Here is a 16266-nt window from a genome sequence, read left to right as displayed (position 1 = left end):
ATGGAGTAAATATTAGTTAATCAATTAATGGAGAAGAGTATTTGAATACTTGATTGAATGAGATAGAGAGAGATGGATGAGTTATGAAATGTTGGAGACAGGGTTGTCCTATATAAATAACTTCACCTTAGTGGAGGCCAGATTGAACGACCCAAATCATAAACTTCTACCTCTTCTCTAGGGAAAATTTTTAAAAAATTATTTGACTTCATTGATATAGAATTATATTCTGCTATTCCTTGCTTCATCTTTTACCATTTCTCTTTCTCTGTCCTTGTCTCTCTCTCTTTGTGTGTGTATGCATGTATATATATACATACACACAGTGCACACACACATACATATTTATTATTCTGGAGGAGCAGCACCACAGATTGGAAGGTCATGGACTTTGGGGGTCAGATGAACTGTTCTTCTTTAGACTGTGTGTCTAATTCTGGGAAAATTAACCTCTCTAAGCCTGTTTCCTCACTTGTAATGTGAGAATAATAATATCTGACTTATACTGAATATTAGGTGTAGTAATTTAATATATGTAAGTTCACAGTACAATAAATATGTGTTTAATAAACACTAGATTACCTTTTAGAGTGCAGGTATGTTTACACGTAGTTCTTGAAATGCTCTCAAAAATTATACTGAAAATTACCTCTGTTGTGGCCCAAGAATATTTTTACTTAAAAAAATTTAGTAAGTTAACACAAAGTTTATAAATTTAAGAATATAAATCATGATTGTAGCTTTAGATTATCTGAATGGTTAACTAGTAGATTAAACCATATGAAATTGCTTTTTTTTTGAAGTAAAAAATGGTCAAGTGTAGGCAACTTCATATGGCTCAACCTCTAGCTACTTGAACTAGCTAACAGCTTCTTAAAATCTTCATATTTGGGTTTCTAAATACTTGATATTTTTAGGAAAAATTGCTGAGCCCCTTTTCTGTGCAAGGCAGAGCAAGAAAGATATACCCAGTAGATGTTTGCCCCCAAATGAGCAACAAGATGTAGACAAAAATAACATAGTATTAGATGGGAGCTTAGAAATTGTGGAGATACTAATTCTAGCACTTTAAGATGCAAAAACTGAGGTCCAAAAGATTAAGTGACTGATTGAGCTATGATTAGAACTTAGGATTCTTGATTGTCAACCTGGTCCTTTTTTTATACCACATTTCTCTCCAAGACTGTTCTCTGATAAATTTTTTTTCCTGGTACTATGTTTAGGTAGTTTTCCTTTGTTTTCTGTGATGCTGAGTATGATTTTTTTTTTTTTTTTTTGGATTGGAGATAGTAATGTTGAATTCATTGAGGGCTTTGGAAGGATTGGAAAAAGAAGTGTTGATTGGCAAATATAGACATTAGCTAGTCCCAGTTTCTAGTTGATGTATCATATTAGGATGTTGAGACACAGTTTTTCATTTTTGCTTTCAGATGACCTGATGCAGCTAATAAAGTTATGTCCCCATACTGAATTAATTCAGTGTCTCACTAAAGAATGGAATGGGAAACCACCATATTTATCTTTTGGTCTTGCTGTACTTCACCTGTTCTCTGTAGATATGAAAAAAGTTGGCATTAAGCTTCTTCAAGAAATAAATAAAGATGGGAAAGGTAAGTGAAGTAAAATTTTGTAGTGAAAGAAATAGTAGTGGGTTATTTAGGGAAAGGTTCAAGATTATTATGTTTGAGTTAACTCTATCTTCCTAAGAGTTTATTCTTGGCAAGTTAACTTTAGGTGTTTATAAATGTAAAGATTACCATGTTAATAATATTCTGTTGGCAATAGTATATATTTGTTGAGAGAATTAGAATGAAGAGAGACTCTTTCTGAAGCTTGAGGGGAACATCATAATAATTATAATAGCTATGACTACTGTAAAATCTTTATATATATTAACATATGTGTATATTTAATAATTTATATATATATATATTTAAAATGTTATTTAGATAAACTTTATGTTTTTTATTCCTAAACCAAATATATATGAAAATATTATTTACATATATTATTTACTCTGAACCTCACTCTGGAGTGGGATCAGAAATAACTAATTAGATCTCACTTTTTTCTTTCCTTTCTCTAATTTAATATAGAAACTTGAGCAGACAAATTGATTTTAAATTATCATATGGGGCCAAAGAAAGAATAGTAAATTATATGAAAACATAGTTGGGAAGATAATTTAGAAATTATCACTACAGATATCAACTAAAATATTTTATTTGATAGAAAAATAGTAATCATGGTAGAAATAAAATAATAGTGATTATAATAACCTGAATAGAGATCCTCTTTCATCAAGTATTATAAGTAATGCAGGTAGTAGATAAACGAGTTCCATAAATAGTTCCAAAGAGGGTCACTATAATTGATTTTCAAAAGTAAATAATATCATTAGTTTTCTTTAATAAACAAAATCCTTCTTTTATTTCCTTTAGAAAAATATTTGTTAAAGCAGCCCCATCATTAAGAGGTCTCTGTCTAGAGATAGGATGGAGGTTTTGCCAAAGTTTTTTAAACCCTTAGGTTAGCACTATAGGGCATTTATAAAAGTGTTTGAAGGATCATGAAAACTTGACCATCAAATTTGTTTGATAGTTCCTAGTGGTACCTTATAGACTGTGAATAAGGCTGAGCCCACATTCTTCACTTTCTGAGCTCCCTTCCTTTCAGCCTTCAGCATCTGCTGACCTTACCAAGAAGGAGATGAGTGAAGGAATAGGTAATGTGAGAAATGGTGGAGAGTTGAATTGAGGCATGAAAAGGTTAATGAAAAAGGAGGAGGAGAAGGAACTAACACTTCAGTACTTACTATGAGCTCGACTAGGCACTCCACGTTACACTTAAAGGAATCAGGTCTAATAGTAATGGAGTTGAAATGATATCTCTTTATTTTTGAAGAATTGCTAAGTATGGATTATCAAATAAGTGCTATATTATAATACTGTATTTTTATTTCCTCAGATGCAGTTGAACATCTTATGATAAATGATCCATTTTGCTCCCTAGAAAAGTGGCAAGAATTAGCAAATATATGTTTACAGAATGGCTTTGACAAATTATCTAATGACATCATGTCTGTTCTTCGATCTCAAGCTGGGGTTACAGAAATTTCTGAAGAGGATGATAAAGTTAACTTGATGCAGCATGTTTTTTGGTAGTTCTACATCTTAACCAGTTGAGGGAGCCTGTACAACATTTTATATATATCAGTTAGGCAAACTGATTTTGGTATAACTAACTTATAAATAAATCTGGAGTATGAAGTTCTCAGAAATATATCATGCTTCTTTATGATGACGTTTAGATTTGTCCTTGAAATATTTACACCATTGCTTCCTTTTTTAATATGGTCATTTTGTATATTGAATCTTTCTAAAATTCCTATGTACTTTACTTTTTCTTTTTAAAGATTTTTATTTTTATTTAATTTTATTTTAGAGTATAGTTCATTTACAATATTATGTTAGTTTTAGGTGTACAGCAAAGTGATTCAGTTATGCACATATTGGATTGGCCAAAAAGTTCATTCGGTTTTAAGTAAAAATAAAAGGCATTTTTCATTTTCGCCAAGAACTTTGTTGAACAATGTATTCATTAACTGAATGAACTTTTTGGCCAACCCAATACACATATCCATTCTTTTCCCATGTAGGTTATTACAGAATATTGAGTAGAGTTCCCTGTGCTATATAGTATGTTCTTGTTGATTATTTTATTTTATTTTATTGATTGATTGATTGATTGATTGATTTTTGGCTGCACTGGGTCTTTGTTACTGCCCGCAGGGTTTCTCTAGTTGCGGCGAGCAGGAGTTACTCTTCGTTGTGGTGTGCGGGCTTCTTATTGCGGTGGCTTCTCCTGTTGTGGAGCACGGGCTCTAGGCACGCGGGCTTCAGTAGTTGCAGCACGCAGGCTCAGTAGTTGTGGCGCACGGGCTTAGTTGCTCCGTGGCATGTGGGATCTTCCCGGGCCAGGGATCAAACCCGTGTCCCCTGCGTTGGCAGGCGGATTCTTAACCACTGCGCCACCAGGGAAGCCCCTGATTATCTGTTTTATATATAATAGTGTGTATATGCTACTCCTAAACTCCTAATTTATCCCTCCTGTATATTGAATCTTGATAAAATTTAAGAATGTAAGTGTATAAATCTCAGTTTAGGCATTTCTATCTAAGTGCATAAGTTAATGTCTAAATATATTCCTTTCTGGTAATCTAATTTAATAGCAAGAACTGAGGATGGTGTGAGTAGTATCCTGTCAGACTGATTTCCCAAATATAAAATGCTATAAGCCTGACTTGTAACAAGTAAGGCAGGATGCCGTTTCAAGGTTTTCACTGGCAAAAACCTAGAGTATAGTAGTTTTGTACTGCTGACTCAAAGATGTGCTCCATGCTTTGGTATATATAAGTGGCAAGTGTTAAGCTTCTACTATAAAACTTGGAATTTCAGCATGTTCTTATCTAGAGAGAGAATAGCCAAATTTTGCAAAGAGGTTCTACATCTTAGACCCAGGATACCTGTAGGCATGGAATATGTCATACGAAGTGGTTTTAGATGATTTCAAGTGTCTGAGTAAGTATTTGATTGAAAACTCAGAGTTCTGTGTCATGGACAGGTGTGATATTCAAAATATTTAATGATCAGCATGGCATAGGCACCAATCAAACAATAGATACCCAACTAATCAGAACAGCTTTCAGCCCTTATGCCATACCAGAGTGTCAGCCTTGATCATGGAACATGGTAAAAGTGAGCTGCTGTTAGATAGAATAAAAGAGCATAAGTTTTCCCCTCCTAACTTTAAACTGAATGTATATATGTTATTTTATAGTGGAAAGAATGTAAACTTGGAATCGGACAGCTTCATATTCAAGTTCAAATTCTTCTTCTTACTCTTTGTAAAATATGGGCAGTAATATCTCCCCAAAAGGTTTAGTGATATGTATGTGCAGTATAAATATATTACATAGTGGAAGAACTTAATAGAAGATAACCCTTATTTCAGTGTAATAGGTCCCAGAAACACATTCCTCTACTTGGTTTATACTTCCCAAATCCCACATATCTATCCATTTGCACTTGTATAATTATCCCTCTTTGGAGTATTTGATATAACATACCTTATTGCCTATATTAAACTATCTGTTTCCACTAATATTTGGGTTGCTGGGCTTATCTTACAAATCCAGAAGAATACTGGCTGAGTTCTCAATTTTTCTGTATATTGGTAAAGACAGTACTGGATAGCTATAATTCAGTTTTCTAAAATGTAATATTTTTTAAAAGTAATACCTATGTACAATTTTAAAAGCAATTTAAATTGTAATTTAGTTATAAAAGACTTATAATAACTAATAATATTTTTATTTCTGGCCTTCATATTAGCTATGATGTTTTAAAATTAATTAATTAGTTTAGTTTTTGACTGCATTGGGTCTTCTTTGCTGCACATGGGCTTTCTCTAGTTGCGGTGAGTGAGGGCTACTCTTTGTTGCGGTGCGCAGGCTTCTCATTGCAGTGGCTTCTCGTTGCAGAGCACGGGCTCTAGGCATATGGGCTTCAGTAGCTGTGGCTCGTCAACTCTAGAGCGCAGGCTCAGTAGTTGTGGCGCATGGGCTTAGTTGCTCCGCAGCATGTGGGATCTTCCCGGACCAGGGATTGAACCTGTGTCCCCTGCATTGGCAGGTGGATTCTTAACCACTGCGCCACCAGGGAAGTCCTTAGCTATGATTTTTGAAAAGAAAATATGAAGGATGGAAGAAAGGAAGGGAAGGAGAGGGTATTTCAGCAGCACTGATTCTTTATGTACCAATGGCTTAACACCCTTTTTTCTTCGAGACTTGTATGATTGATAGAAAGCTACTATGTATCCGTTGACAGAACTTGGAAAAAAATGTGTTCATGAAAGCCAAGAGGATGAATTAGGTACAGAAATCTGGAAAAAGCTTGAAACAGAAGCTGTTGTTGTTGTTACTGCTAATTTTGCTTTGGTTTTAAAATGTTTTTTCCTCCACTCATTATTCTTCTTCTTTGTTAGCAGTACCTTTGGCAGTTTACCCAAGGAAAGTGAAATTTGTCAAGTGAATCTAAATTAAAATGCCTGGAGATGGAGTTGGGAGGAAGAGCAAGAATATAAAGTCAAGTGGGGGAAGGAGAAAGAGTTGAGTTGTGAGCTGTACAGGGCTTGGAAGTTGTGAGAACCTCCTTATATGCTGCACTGAAAGAGGTATAACATGAGCCTCGTGGCATAGGAGCCTGTGCTAGACCAGCTCTACCACGATATAGTTTTGTGTCCTTTTCCTCATGAATTTATTTTGGCTAGATAATTCCTTTTGTCATTCACAACTCAAAAATTCAGTAGTTCCACAGATGATTTCCCAGTGCTTTTTCACCTTCTGCCTAAATTGTAAATACCAGGATTCAACACCAGCATCAGCAACATATTGTGGGAGCTTCCCTCACGGTCCCGTGGTTAAGACCCTGCGCTTCCCTGGTCAGGGAACTGAGATCCCACATGCTGCACAGTGCGGCCAAAACAAAAACAAACCCAACATATTCTGGATACCTGTTTTGTGTATGGTCTCTGCTATCAAGATTACAACTTCAGTGGGAAGAGACAGAATATTGTAAAAAATAACTAAAAATAATTCCTTAGTATTATCTAATATCCAATCTGTATTCACATTTCACAAATTGCTTAAAAATGCCTTTTTACAGTTGAGTTGTTCCAATTAGGATCTAAACAAGGTCCATGTATTCTATTTCGTTGTGGTGTCTCTGCATATAGAGTATTCTTCCTCTCTTTTTCTCTCTCTTGCCATTGACTGATTGGACTGGCTTGGTTGTTACTGGGAATGTTCCACATTTTAGATTTGTCTGATTGCTTCCTTATGGTATTATTTAACTTGTTTTTCTTTTTCCCATATTTCCTGTAAATGGAAGCTAGCTGTAAAAACTTAACTAGATTTAGTTTCAACTATTTTGGCAAGGATGCTTCATAGGTGATGCTGAGTATTTCACATTTCATCACATTATCATGCACTAAATAGTTGTCTCATGTCATTGCTTTTTGAGATAACATCCAAAATCCTTAACATGGCCTAACAAATTCTGCATAATCTGAATTCCAGCTGATCTCCTACCGTATTACACATTATTTTGAGCCACACACTTGTATTTTTTCTGTTCCTCTTGTAAGGGGCTTGAAAATACGCTGTTTCTTTTACCTGGAAGGCTCATCCCGTTCTTTTTACCTAGTTAATAATTTCTTTTACTTCAGGCTTTAGCTTGGTTAAAAATTCCTCAGGGAAACCTTTTATGACTTCCTTAATTATGCCACATTTCTTTTTTCTAGGCTGTCCTTTATTGCTATTATCATGGTTACAGTCAGGGACAGTACTTTTTATTGATGGCAAGGACAGCACATTTTGAGGGTGTGGAAAATGGGGGAAGGTTACTCTGTTAGTTTTCTAGGGCTGCTGAAACAAAGTACCACAAACTGAATGGCTTAACCACACAAATTTGTCTCAGTTCTGGAGGCCAGAAGTCTGATACAAGGTGTTGGCAACGTTGGTTCCTTTGGAAGACTGTAAGGGAATAATTGGTTTCAGACCTTTGCCTCTCTCCTTGGCTTATAGGTGACCACCTTCTCTATATCTCTTATGTCATCTTCCCTCTATGTGCTCTATGTGTGTCCATATTTCCTCTTATATGTATGCCAGTCATATTACATTAGGACCCACCCTAATGAACTCATTTTAACTCTGTAAAGACCCTATCTCCAAATAAGGTCACATCTTGAGGTACTGGGGATTAGGGCTGCAACTTATGAATTTTGGGAGGGCACATACAATTCAACCCATAACAGTTACCATTATATCACCAAAATCAAACACAGTATTGGGTACAAAGTAAGTTGCAATAAGCAGGTCAATGAATAAATACCAAGTTGGACCTGGAATCTTTCATATTTAATGCCAATCTTGTGAATTAGCTTTACTCTAGCTTTATTTTGTTGGTAAATTTTATTGATATATACATATACACAATAATAAATTCTGAAAATTGCACAAGTTATAACTGTACAGCTCAATAACTTTTCACAAAGTCAACACATTTATGTAACCAACTCCCAGATGACGAAATAACACCCCTGGGATCCTAGAAGCCCCCTTTCAGTCATTATTATCCCCCTCCCAGAGATAGCCACTATCCTGACTTCTCATACCTTAGATGAGTTTTGCCTGAGTTTGAATTTTAGATAAATGAAATCATAATGTATTTATTTTTGTGTGTTTGGTTCTTTATTATTTTTGTGGTATTCATCCATGTCATGTGCAGTTGTTTATTCTCATCACTATTTATTATTCCATTGTGTAAGTATACCACAGTTCTACCATAGATGGACATCTACGTTGTTTCCAGCATAGCACATACACATAGTGCTTTCATGAACATTTTTGTACATGTCTTGTTCATGAACATATATGTGCATTTCTGTTGGATTCCTGCTTTATTTTTTAGGTTGTATGTTGATGGGTATTAGGTCATACTAGTAGCTGTAATTTTCAGGGTCAACACTGCATTAATGTTTGATTTATGACATTGTTCTCTGACGGCTGTAATGAAATAGCTGTAATAGAAATTCTCCATTGGGTTAGAAATATCCAAAACTTGTCATATTTTTCTAAACCCATGGCTTTAAAATAGATTTTATTATTTTAAGCAGTTGTAGGTTCACAGCAATATTGAGCAGAACATATAGAGATTTCCCATATACCCCCTGTCCTCACATATGCATAGCGTCCCCTGTTATCAATACCCGCTCCGCTCCAAGTGGTGCATTTGTTATAATGAATGAGCCTACAGTGACACATCATTATCACCCAATGTCCATAGTTTACATTAGGCTTCACCCTTGGTGTTGTACATACTGTGGGTTTGGACAAATTTATAATGACATGTATCCACCATTATAGTATCATACACAATAGTTTCACTGCCCTAAAAGTCCTCTGTGTTTTACCTATTCATCTCCCATGGCTTTTTTTAAAAAAAATTTATTTGTTTATTTATTTATTATTTGGCTGCATTGGGTCTTCGTTGCTGTGCGCGGGCTTTCTCTAGTTGCATTGAGCAGGGGCTACTCTTTGTTGTGGTGCGCTGGCTTCTCATTGCAGTGGCTTCTCTTGTTGTGGAGCACAGGCTCTAGGCTTATGGGCTTCAGTAGTTGTGGCACGTGGTCTCAGTAGTTGTGGCTTGCAGGCTCTAGAACACAGGCTCAGTAGTTGTGGCACACGGACTTAGTTGCTCCGCAGCATGTAGAATCTTCCCGGACCAGGGCTCGAACCCGTGTCCCCTGCATTGGCAGGCGGATTCTTAACCACTGCACCACCAGGGAAGTCCCCCCCATGGCTTTTTTCATTTTTATACGAGGCACCTCTTTGCCTGCCATGTATGAAGAGAACAAATATTTTTAAAGTGTTCTCTCTGTGCCAGACACTGTGCTAGTACTATTAATATGTATTCTTATTAAATCCTCACAAAAATTTTGTGAAATAGATATTATTATCCCCATTTTCATAGGTGAAGAAAAGGGAATTCAGAAGGCAAAGTAACATGCCGAAGATCACATAGCAAGGACCATGATGAACCAAGTTTCTCTGACTCAAATTAGGTGTTCTGTCCACCACAGCAACAGAAGGGAGGAAAATGTTTCTTTCAGAGTCTGAAAGATTTAATTGTACTAGTTACATTTTTGTTTAATTATTGTAGTCAAGCATTTATCAAAATGAATTTCCATTAATTTCATTCCTTTGCAGAGGTTTAGAGATTTTTCTGAAACAAATTTAATCAAAAAATTTTCTTAACATTTAAAACTTTTTCTAAATCCTGGATAATTAGAAAATAACCGTTATTTTCAATCACTTTTTTAACCTTAACAGATGAAAATGTTATTTTTCAGTTGCCTTTAATTCTGTTAGATTGCTGAAACATAAGTTAAAAGTCAGAGTACAGGCCTCATGATTTTTTTTAAACTTTTCCCATTTTATTTATTTATTTATTTATTTATTTATTATTTATTTATTTATTTGCCACACCACGTGGCATGTAGGGATCTTAGTTCCCCAACCAGGGATTGAACCCATGCCCCCTGCAGTGGAAGCACAGAATCCTAACCACTGGACTGCCCGCGGAATTCCCCTCAACTTTTCCCATTTTACAGAAGGCTCCTAATTTCTTTCATTCCCTCTCAGAAAAAACAGCATTTTAACAAAGGTAAACCAATATAGCACCACTGAACCCATAGAAAGTTGTCAGTTTGCTAGTAGTTGCAATTTGTTATGTTCTTGAATAAAAAAAAAATTAGGTACATAATAAAGATCCTATTATTTAGCAATTTCCTTTTGCTTCTTTTTTATTGTCAGTTATCTACAGGTACCCTCCATACCTTGGGAATCTATGTCAGTCTCTCCTTGATATTCTTTTCTTAGCCTCCAAATAAAAGGTCACTCTCAAGTATCTATAGATGTCTGGTCCTACTGTAAATGAGTGAGATGTTTCACAGCCAGGCATAGGGGGATCTAGGGACTTTTTAAAAGGAACAATTGTGGTAGGTTCCAGCCAATTTTGTCGTGCAGGATTATGGACTTAGAATTACCCTATCAGAAGCTGGAAATGTAGATTTGACAAGAGCAATCCTGATTTTCAGAGTACTGTGTAGGCCACACAGAACACATATCTACAGACTACACTTGACCTATAGACCACCAATTTAAAACCTCTTTCCTAAACTCAGGAGGCCAGATTTAATTTCTTGTTTCCATTGACTTTAAATGAAGCTTTTTGAATGGTTAAAGGAAATAAAATGCTACCATGTTTTCTCATTCAGAAAAAGCTGCTACAGAATGCCCAATTTACTGATGTCCTGGCAATAGAAGGCAGGATTCTTTAACCTACAAGTTACAGTTACTATAATATGTATCACTGGTCCAGAATGGAGGCCATTTTGATTTCTAACACAGAGGAACTTGGAAAGTAGCACAGATGTAATTTGTATGTAGAAAGAGGAAAAGAAACATGCTTCTTAAGTAAATTTGACACCTTTTTCTCTCACGCTAAAGAATTAATCTATCAGTATTCTCCAACTCTATTACCATAAGGATGGTAAAGAAGCAATATTATAGTTTTTAAAAATCAGTGCAAACTGTACCTTCAAGCTCTCATGTGTACTGACATCTTAAGGCCTCTGAGGAGGATCCACCTTTTTCATCCAAGGAACAGTTGCATGAGTTATATTCTGTTTTGTTGTTTTCTTGGGTCAAATCATACAGTATGTACTATTATAAATAAGGCCAGCTTTAGTTGGATTTGTGCTTAACACGAAGTGCATGTCACCCTTGAACTCTGGTTATATGCAGATGGAGATGTCTAATAATAAACTCCCATCAGGACTTCCCTGGTGGCACAGTGGTTAAGAATCTGCCTACCAATGCAGGGGACACAGGTTTGAGCCCTGGTCCGGGAAGATCCCACATGTCGCAGAGCAAATAAGCCCCTGTGCCACAACTACTGAGCCGGTGCTCTAGAGCCCGCGAGCCACAACTACTGAGCCTGCGTGCCATACTACTGAAGTCTGTGCGCCTAGAGCCGGTGCTCCACAACAAGAGAAGACCCCGCAATGAGAAGCCCGCGCGCTGCAACGAAGAGTAGCCAACGCTCGCTGCAACTAGAGAAAGCCCGCATGTAGCAATGAAGACCCAACGCAGCCAAAAACAAAAAACTCCCATCCATTTCCTCCTGAACTCTTTCCTCACCACACACACACTCACACAGTTTGAAAACAGAGAATCAATGTACATTTTGGAAGCAATGGGACTGAATTGTCAAAGATCCCTGCCAAGTTGCTTAAAGATCTAGGCGTTTATGGTTTAACGATCATGGGTTTTGAATTGCAGACCCTGACCAGAGAGCAAACAGTCTGCATGTAAAGTTTGCATGCAATTTTTGCCCAGCTTCTCTGGAGTGAGCACTTAAAATAATCATTTCCTGAACACAACATCCAGAAACAGGTTTGTGCTGACAATAGGATCAATAATGAGAGTGGGCAAAACGTTGACCAAGAGGCTCCAGTGGCTAGAATTTAAATGAAAGCACATATATTACAAAGACCCTTCTTTGGTTAGGATTTACTGGAATATAGTACAAATTCGATTCAGTAGATGGTGATAGAGATGCTACTAAGGCTTTCACCTCTTTCAGCGAATTGAATTGCTTTTATGGGGAAGATGTGATGCTGGTCTGGTTGTTGCTAGTCACATTTTTTAAAAATATAAACTTATTTATTTATTTATTTTAGGCTGCATTGGGTCTTCATTGCTGCGCGCGGGCTTTCTCTAGTTGCAGTGAGCTCGGGGGCTACTCTTTGTTGAGGTATGCAGTCTTATTATGGTGGCTTCTCTTGCTGCGGAGCATGGGCTCTAGGCGTGTGGGCTTCAGTAGTTGTGGCTCACGGGCTCTAGAGTGCAGCCTCAGTAGTTGTGGCGCACGGGCTTAGTTGCTCCACAGCATGTGGGATCTTCCCGGACAAGGGATCAAACCCGTGTCCCTTGCAGTGTCAGGCGGATTCTTAACCACTGCGCCACCAGGGAAATCCCGGCAGTCACATTTTAAAATATAGCATTCTGTTGGTAATCTTTGGTAATTTAAGGACCATTCTTTTTTTTCCCCTAATTTTTTAATTGGGATAAAATACATCTTAACCATTTTAAAGTGTCCAGTTCACTGGTATTAAATATATTCATAATGTGTTACCATTACCACCATCCATTTCCATAACTCTTTTCATCTTGTATATAAAATTGAAACTCTATACTTATTAAACAATAACTTCCCTCTTTCCTCCCCACAGCCCCTGGCAACCACCATTCTGCTTTCTGTCTATGATTTTTGAGTAAGTACCTCATATAAATGGAATCATACAGTATTTGTCTTTTTGTGACTGGCTTATTTCACTTAGCATAAAAATTGAACATAAAATTACTATATGACCCAGCAATTCCACTTTGGGATATATACCAAAAAGAACTGGAAGCACAGTCTTGAAGAGATGCTTGTACGTCCATGATCATAGCAGCATTATTCAAATAGCTAAAATGTGGAAGCAGGTATCCATTGACCAATGAATAAATAAGCAAAATATGGTATATGTGTACAATGGAATATTATTCAGCCTTTAAAAGGAAGAAAATTCTGACATATGCTACAACATGAATGAACCTTGAGGACGTTATACTAAGTTAAATAAGCCAGTCTCAAAAAGATGTATACTGTATGATTTCATTTATATGAGGTACTTAGTAGTCAAAATCATAAAGACAGAAAGTAGAATGGTGGTTTCCAGGGGCTAGGGAGAGGGCAGAATGGGGAGTTATTGTTTAATAAGTATAGAGTTCCAGTTTTACAAGATGAAAGAGTTATAGTGATGGGTGGTAGTAATGGTAGCACATTATGAATGTATTTAATACCACTGAATTGGACACTTAAAAATGGTTAAGATGGTAAAGTTTGTTATGTGTATTTTACTACCAAAAAAAAAAATGCTACTTTAATAGCTCTGTCCCCACCCATTTTGGTTGTTGATGTCACTAAATTACATCTTTAAACACTGTGTGCCCAAAACCATAAACTAGTAATTCTTTTAAATGCATTAGTCTCCTAAGTGATGTAGAAGACAAAATTTAGGGTTACAAACCAAAGTCACAGGGACTTCCCTGGTGGGGCAGTGGTTAAGAATCCACCTGCCAATGCAAGGAACATGGGCTCAATCCCTGGTCCAGGAAGATCCCACATGATGCAGAGCAACTAAGCCCATGTGCCACAACTACTGAGTCTGCACTCTAGAGCCTGCGAGCCACAACTACTGAAGCCCATGCGCCTAGAGCCCATGCTCCGCAACAAGAGAAGCCACTGCAGTGAGAAGCTCACGCACTGCAACTAGAGAAAGCCCACATGCAGAAAAAAGACCCAATGCAGCCAAAAAAAAAAAAAAAAAACCGAAGTCACAATAATACTAGCATTTTGACTAATAATTTTAAAAAATGTACTAGTCTCTTAAATCATATAGATGATAAAAGGGGGAGTTACAAACCATCGTTACAATAATATGAGCTTTTATAGTTGCTTATGTGTTTACTTTATTGAGATCTTTATTTCTCCATATGGCTTTGAGTTACTGTCTAGTGTCTTGTCATTTCACCCTGCAGGACTCCTGGAGCACTGCTTTCAGAGAAGGTCTGGTGGTAACAAACTCTGTCCACTTTCATTTATCTGAGAATGTCTTAATTTTTCCCTCACTCTTGAAGGACAGTTTTGCTGGATCTAGGATTCTTACTTGACATTTTCTATTTTTTTTTTCTTTTAGCATTTTGAATAGCACTGCCTCTGGCCTCCAAAGCTTGTTTCTGATGAGAAATCTTCAATAATCTTACTGAAGATCCCTTGTATATGATGAATCACTTCTCTCTTGCTGTTTTCAAGATACTCTTTTTGTTTTTGTCTTTTGAAAGTTTGATTATATTATGTCTCAGTGTGGGTTTCTTTGAGTTCATCTTGTTTGGAGTTCACTGAGATTCTTGGATATTTATTTCATGTCTTTCATCAAATCTGAGAAGTTTTCAGCCATTATTTCACCAAATATTCTCTCTTCTCTTTTCCCTCTCTCTTCTTTTGGGACTCCCACATGTATATGGTGGTCCCCTTAATGGTGTCCTATAGGTCCCTTAGGCTCTGGTATTTTTCTTCTTCAGTTTTTTTTTTCTTTCTGTTCCTCAGACTCAATATTTCCATTTTTCTATCTGCTGCTGAAATCTGCCTTTGAATTCCTCTAGTGAATTTTTCATTTCAGTTATTGTACTTTTCAATTCCAGAATTTCTTTTTGGTTTAGTTTTAGGTTTTCTACCTCTTTATTGATATTTTTATTTCATTCAGCCATCATTTTCTTGTCTTTATTTACCTCTCCCTTTAGTTTTTTGTTCTCCCCTTAGCACCTTTAAGACAGTTTTAAATAAGTCTTTGTCTAGTAGATCTGAAATCAGTTCTGTTTCAGGGATAGTTTCTGTTGATTTTCTTTTTTTCCTTTGGATGGGTCATACTTTCCTATTTCTTTATATGCCTTGTGATTTTTTGTTGAAAACTGAACTTTTTTTTTTTTTTTGTCTGTGCTGCATGGTTTGTAAGATCTTATTTCCCCAACCAGGGATTGAACCTGGGCCCTCAGCAATCAAAGCCTAGAGTCCTAACTACTGGACCACCAGGGGATTCCTGAAAACTGGACATTTGAATCTAATAATTTGGCAACTCTGGAAATCAGCTTCTCTCCCTTGCCCAGGGTTTTCTGTTTTTGTTTTTGTTTCTGTTTTGATTGTTGTAAGTTGTGTCTGTGCCAGGGATCTGCTTGAGTTGTAAACGTAACGTTTTCTCAGATCTTTTCTGAGCCCATGCTTTCCTCTGAGTGTGCATGATGACTTTCTAATTTCCCCTGTATATGGAATTGCTTTTGAATGTCCTACTCTTTCATATCTGTCCCCCAAAAAGGGAAAAAGAGAAAAATGGAAGGAGGAAAAGAATGAGTATTGGCCCTTTAAATCCCCAGAGGTCACTTCAGCTGGAGCAGAGAGGGACTTTCAACAGTGGGGGGAGGTGCAACTAGAGATCTGGATTAGCAATCCGTACTCAGAGCACAGATCCCTTATGTTTGGAAGACATGGTTCTTCTTGACCACCTTGGCTCCTGCAAGCTACGTGCAAGCTGCTCCAGGAACAGGTGCACAGCTGCCTGCCATGGGGCTGTGGGTATGGGATGGGTAGCTGCTACTGTACTAAGAGCTAAAATTGACTGCAGTTAACTGCACTTTACTGTCCAAGCCTTCGTCTGGAAGTTGCAAGCCTTCAGTAGCCTTCAGAGTCCCCATAGTTGCGTCAGACAGGTTCTGCCTGAGCAATTGTTGTTTAGGAGGCAAGACAGATTCCTGGTGCTCCCTATTCTGTCATCCTCCCAGAAGTATTTGTATTCATAAGAAGATGGCCCTTTAAAGAAAAAACAAGTTACTCTACATTAAAATGTTTTAAATTCTAGTGCTTTTTCTCTTCTTGAGCTTTTCAAGTTGAAGTAGGGATGAGGGTGGAGTGAGTGGGGTGAATTTGGGCCTGGAGTTGAGGGCTTTGTTTTCTAGACAAAAGATTTCTTTTCAAGACATTT

The 16266-nt window shown here is 36.9% G+C and overlaps 1 protein-coding gene across 4 annotated transcripts in view; it reads left to right on the top strand.

Moving 5' to 3' along the window:
- CLHC1 (clathrin heavy chain linker domain containing 1) overlaps nucleotides 1-3297 on the top strand; it is a 44533-nt gene extending 41236 nt beyond the window's left edge. For all 4 annotated transcript variants that reach the window (XM_032652600.1, XM_032652598.1, XM_032652601.1 and 1 more), the window contains 2 exons: nucleotides 1431-1610; nucleotides 2968-3297. In XM_032652600.1, the coding sequence (XP_032508491.1) occupies nucleotides 1431-1610; nucleotides 2968-3164 (377 nt within the window). In that variant the 3' untranslated portion in view covers nucleotides 3165-3297. The remainder of the gene's footprint in view (nucleotides 1-1430; nucleotides 1611-2967) is intronic.
- The last annotated feature ends 12969 nt before the right edge of the window (nucleotides 3298-16266 follow it).

This window comes from Phocoena sinus, chromosome 13 (assembly GCF_008692025.1).
Source record: "Phocoena sinus isolate mPhoSin1 chromosome 13, mPhoSin1.pri, whole genome shotgun sequence".
Classification (NCBI taxonomy): Eukaryota; Metazoa; Chordata; class Mammalia; order Artiodactyla; family Phocoenidae; genus Phocoena; species Phocoena sinus.
Note: the sequence above shows the minus strand (reverse complement) of the source record. Positions and strands in the feature narration are given on the sequence as shown.